The sequence below is a fragment of the Cornus florida genome, unplaced genomic scaffold (assembly GCF_030987335.1).
Source record: "Cornus florida cultivar Cherokee Brave unplaced genomic scaffold, ASM3098733v1 CherokeeBrave_3.0.0_Hap2_Chr04, whole genome shotgun sequence".
NCBI classification, from domain to species: domain Eukaryota; kingdom Viridiplantae; phylum Streptophyta; class Magnoliopsida; order Cornales; family Cornaceae; genus Cornus; species Cornus florida.
The window spans coordinates 95,995,383-95,999,127 of NW_026775574.1; the positions used below are offsets into that span (position 1 = coordinate 95,995,383).

General features: G+C 36.6%; 1 protein-coding gene across 1 annotated transcript; it reads right to left on the minus strand.

The window, feature by feature from the left end:
• Window positions 1-863: 863 nt before the first annotated feature.
• On the minus strand, window positions 864-1,381 carry LOC132305426 (24.1 kDa heat shock protein, mitochondrial-like). Its single transcript, XM_059803068.1, has 2 exons — window positions 1,264-1,381; window positions 864-1,174 (listed from the first exon to the last, which is right to left on the minus strand). The coding sequence occupies exons 1-2, from the start codon at window positions 1,379-1,381 to the stop codon at window positions 864-866; spliced, it is 429 nt and encodes a 142-aa protein (XP_059659051.1).
• Between the last annotated feature and the right edge of the window lie 2,364 nt (window positions 1,382-3,745).

Below are 3,745 nucleotides of genomic sequence, written 5' to 3' on the forward strand. Positions count from 1 at the left end.
CACAGGATAAATTTCATTCTCTTAATGGGGGACCGAGTATTGTCCACCACCGTCACCAAGCCCTGGGGGCAATTTAGTAATATTCATTGTTGTGAAAAGTCGAGTCCACAAACAACTGGTCATGCACGTCACTTCCACTTCTGCCCCTCTCCTGTTGTGTGTATGCTCTTTAATTCCCTTTCGCGTATGGGGAGTAGACCTGGACTATGTCTCAGCTCCACATTCATGCGGTTCCTAAAATCATTTATTACCTTGCCTGCCCCTAGAGTGTTAGATATAGAGTCCTGTTTAATTTAGAATATTATGACTTTTATTGTTAAAATCAGGACTCTAGTGTTAGATATAGAGTCCTGCTCTGGCTTGATTTAGAGTCCTGTTTATTTTAGATTTTTTTTTTTTTTTTTAAATAAAAATGTGTCCCACTTATAACTGTTTAAAGTGATAAACATGTGGATTGTTTTACAAAGCAATAGTTATATTTTGTTTGGCAAATGTATATACACACTTTGTTTTTCTTAGAAATTCAAACATATCGGGGGAGAGAGAAACACCATATATTTTTTGTTGAACCATGGAAATGTAAATTAATTCAATTTCATGCTGTGTGCGTGTCTATATATATATATATATATATATATATATATATATATATATATTTGTTGTAATCCAACCTGAAATGAGGTTTCACAGATAAAGAATATTAACCAAACCAGACATAGCAAAGAAAGAGATTAATGATCATCATCATCATAGAAATTCAGGGAAAAGAGATGTAATTGTCTTAAAACCCTTCATAAACCCTAGGTACGTAGCTGCGAGCTAGCTAGACACTAAGAAACTCCAAACAAGAACTAGAAACTAACTCATTCGACATTGACGAGGATGATATCTTTCCTGTCCTCTAACTTGATCTTTGGGACCTTGATCTTGAGCATACCGCGCTTGAGCTCCGCCGTGATCTTGTCCACCTTATAGGAGCCCTGAGAGAGGTTGATGGCGCCGGAGAACTTCCTGGGGCCCGGACCATCATCGTCCACCTCTTCCACTCCCGTGACGTGCAGAGAGTTGTCCTCCACCCACAGCTTCAGCCCTTTTCTTCTGATCCCCGGCATGTCAATCCTCGCATACAACACTTCCTTGTCCTCTTTTAAAAATGGATTCACCAGAGGACAAACTGAAACAAAACAAATGAAATCATCAAGCACATTCAATGCACGCAACAATATTACTCATCAATCAATCAGCGAGTCTTTTCTTAATTACCTTTGGCACTAGCGTTGGGGCGGAAGGAACGAACCAAAACTGGAGAGGCATTCAGTGGAGAGAGTAGCTTCATGAGAGAGTAGGTGGAGGTGAGTGGTCTTGATGATGATGATGCCATTGCTGGACCTTAATTTCTCGGGTTTCTGGGTGACAGAGATATAGAGAGAGTGGAAAGGTTTGGGTCTTTCTTTTTTTCTTTCTGGGCAAGTATGCTAATAGGTGCATGAGATATGAAACATATCTATTGAGAAGTACTACATGATTAGAAGTACTACAGGATTAATATATTGGAAAATATAATAATTTAGTTAAAACAATTAGAAAGTTTGATTTAAAAAAGGGACTCAAAAACGTACATAAGAGAAGTTTTTTTTTTTTGGGTTAAATGTACACACAAGAGAAGTTGTTAGAAAGCAAGTATTGTTCTGTTGGTTCCAGTGATACCGCTGCATTATTGCTTAAATTGGATGAGGGTGCTTTGGCTTTGCAGTTTGGCTGAGTTTGATTTAAAAAAGGGACTCAATAAGAGTTTGATTTTACCTTTTTACGAGTTCTTATAATTATAATGATACTTAATTTTGAGTAGCTAAAAGTTTCTATACTACTACCAAGGTGGCCCAATTATTTGGTCATGTGGATCAGTTAATCAGATTTAAGGTTTGAATTTTTTGGGTGAAAATAATAATAATAATAATTAGACTCTTTTGATGATTGCACTCTCATTGTGTTTGGTTCAATTGACGGGGTGGTGGAGTCTTAAAAAAAAAAAAAATTACTGTGTCACCTAGAATCAACACGTTGCAGAATGGATATGGCAAGAGGAATTATAAGATATAAGGTGGGGAATGGTGCTAATACCAGGTTATGGATGGATTTCTGGTTGCCTGATGGTCCTATAGTCAAACAATTAGGCTTGAATGATTTAGAAATTCTTCAACTAAACACCCTTACCACAGTTGATAGTCTAATTTCCATAAATCATTGGCTAATCCCCCTCAGTCCAGTTCACACAATTCTTCCAATCCCAGGGTTTTATAAACCAGTTGCACTCCCTTCCTGCACCATGTAATGAAGTTGACTGCATTATGTGGTTACCTTGTCCCACAGAAGGGTATTCATTTTCTCACACTATGTCTTACTTCACCCCTCCATCTCCTACATTTGTCTGGAAACATTTGGTTTGGTTCAAACACCATATACCTAAACACAGCTGCATTTTTTGGCTTGCTATGAGAAAAAGGCTCTACACCTTTGACTCCAAGTCAATGCTCAATCAGCACTATGTCAATAGATGTTATCTTTGTTGCACAGAAAGTGAATCCATGGACCACTTGTTCTTCAATTGTACTTACAGTTCCCAGGTGTGGAGGTTCATACAACACATTGCAGTCTTCTACATCATTCCCAATTGTTGGTCTGACTTGGTTCAATGGTGCTCAAACCATTGGAACTCACCAAACTTTTTGACTCACAAGCTATTACTGTCTGCTGCAATTTACTTCTTATGGCAGGAGAGGAATGCAAGAGTTTCAGAAATGCTGCTACTCCTCCGCAACACATAATTTCACAGATTAAGTCTTGCACCAGAGCAAGGCTAGCTTCTGTCAATTTAAGAAAGTCCCTGGATTTGAGACTTATTTCCACTAAACTAGACCTCTACAGCCTCTTTATGCAGGCCTGTTCAAGCTCCTGTGCTCATAACTGGTTGCTAACATGAAGTGCTCAGCTTAACAGAAGTGGAGTCATTCACAAGGATGGATATAGAGTCCAACGGTGGTAGTTTGTAGGTGTGTTATATATGTTGCATCTATTTTGTATGTTGCTTCTGCTAGAACTTGAGTCCAATGTACTTTGTGTGAAGGCATTGTTGGGTACTCTCCTTTCCCCTTTTGTTTCATATTTTATTGTTGTCCCTCCTCTCATTGGGGCATCATGAGGAAGATAGAATCAATGAACGGATGTTTTTTAAAAAAAAAAAAAAAAAAATTGAGTGAAAGGAATTTTTTTATTTAAGAAGATAATTTGATTGTATTTTAGAATAAAAGGTTGGAGGACATTGACTTTGTTATTTAGAGATCTGAACTTTACTTTGTAACCCAATGTTGTATGTTCTATCTTCCAAAGTGAATGATGGGAGTTCCATTCTCCAAAAAAATAAAGTGTGTGTGTGAGTAGGGTTTGAGAGTTTACTTTACACAAGAACATGAAGAATACATCAAATTCAAAGCATGTTTGACTTTCTATACATAATTTGAGAAGGTAGAAAAAAAATTGTCTTAAGTTATTTGAAAACAATTTTCTAAAAATTTTAAGTGCCTAAGATTTTAAGCAGTAATTAAATAATAAATATTTTTTTGATAAGTGGTATTCCTGTCATTTAAAATTTTACCTTACGTTTTTTAAGTGCTCAATTGTGCTATCAAATAGTGCCCAGATTAAAAAATTTTATTTTCAATTCTTAAAAAACATAAACCTAAACTCT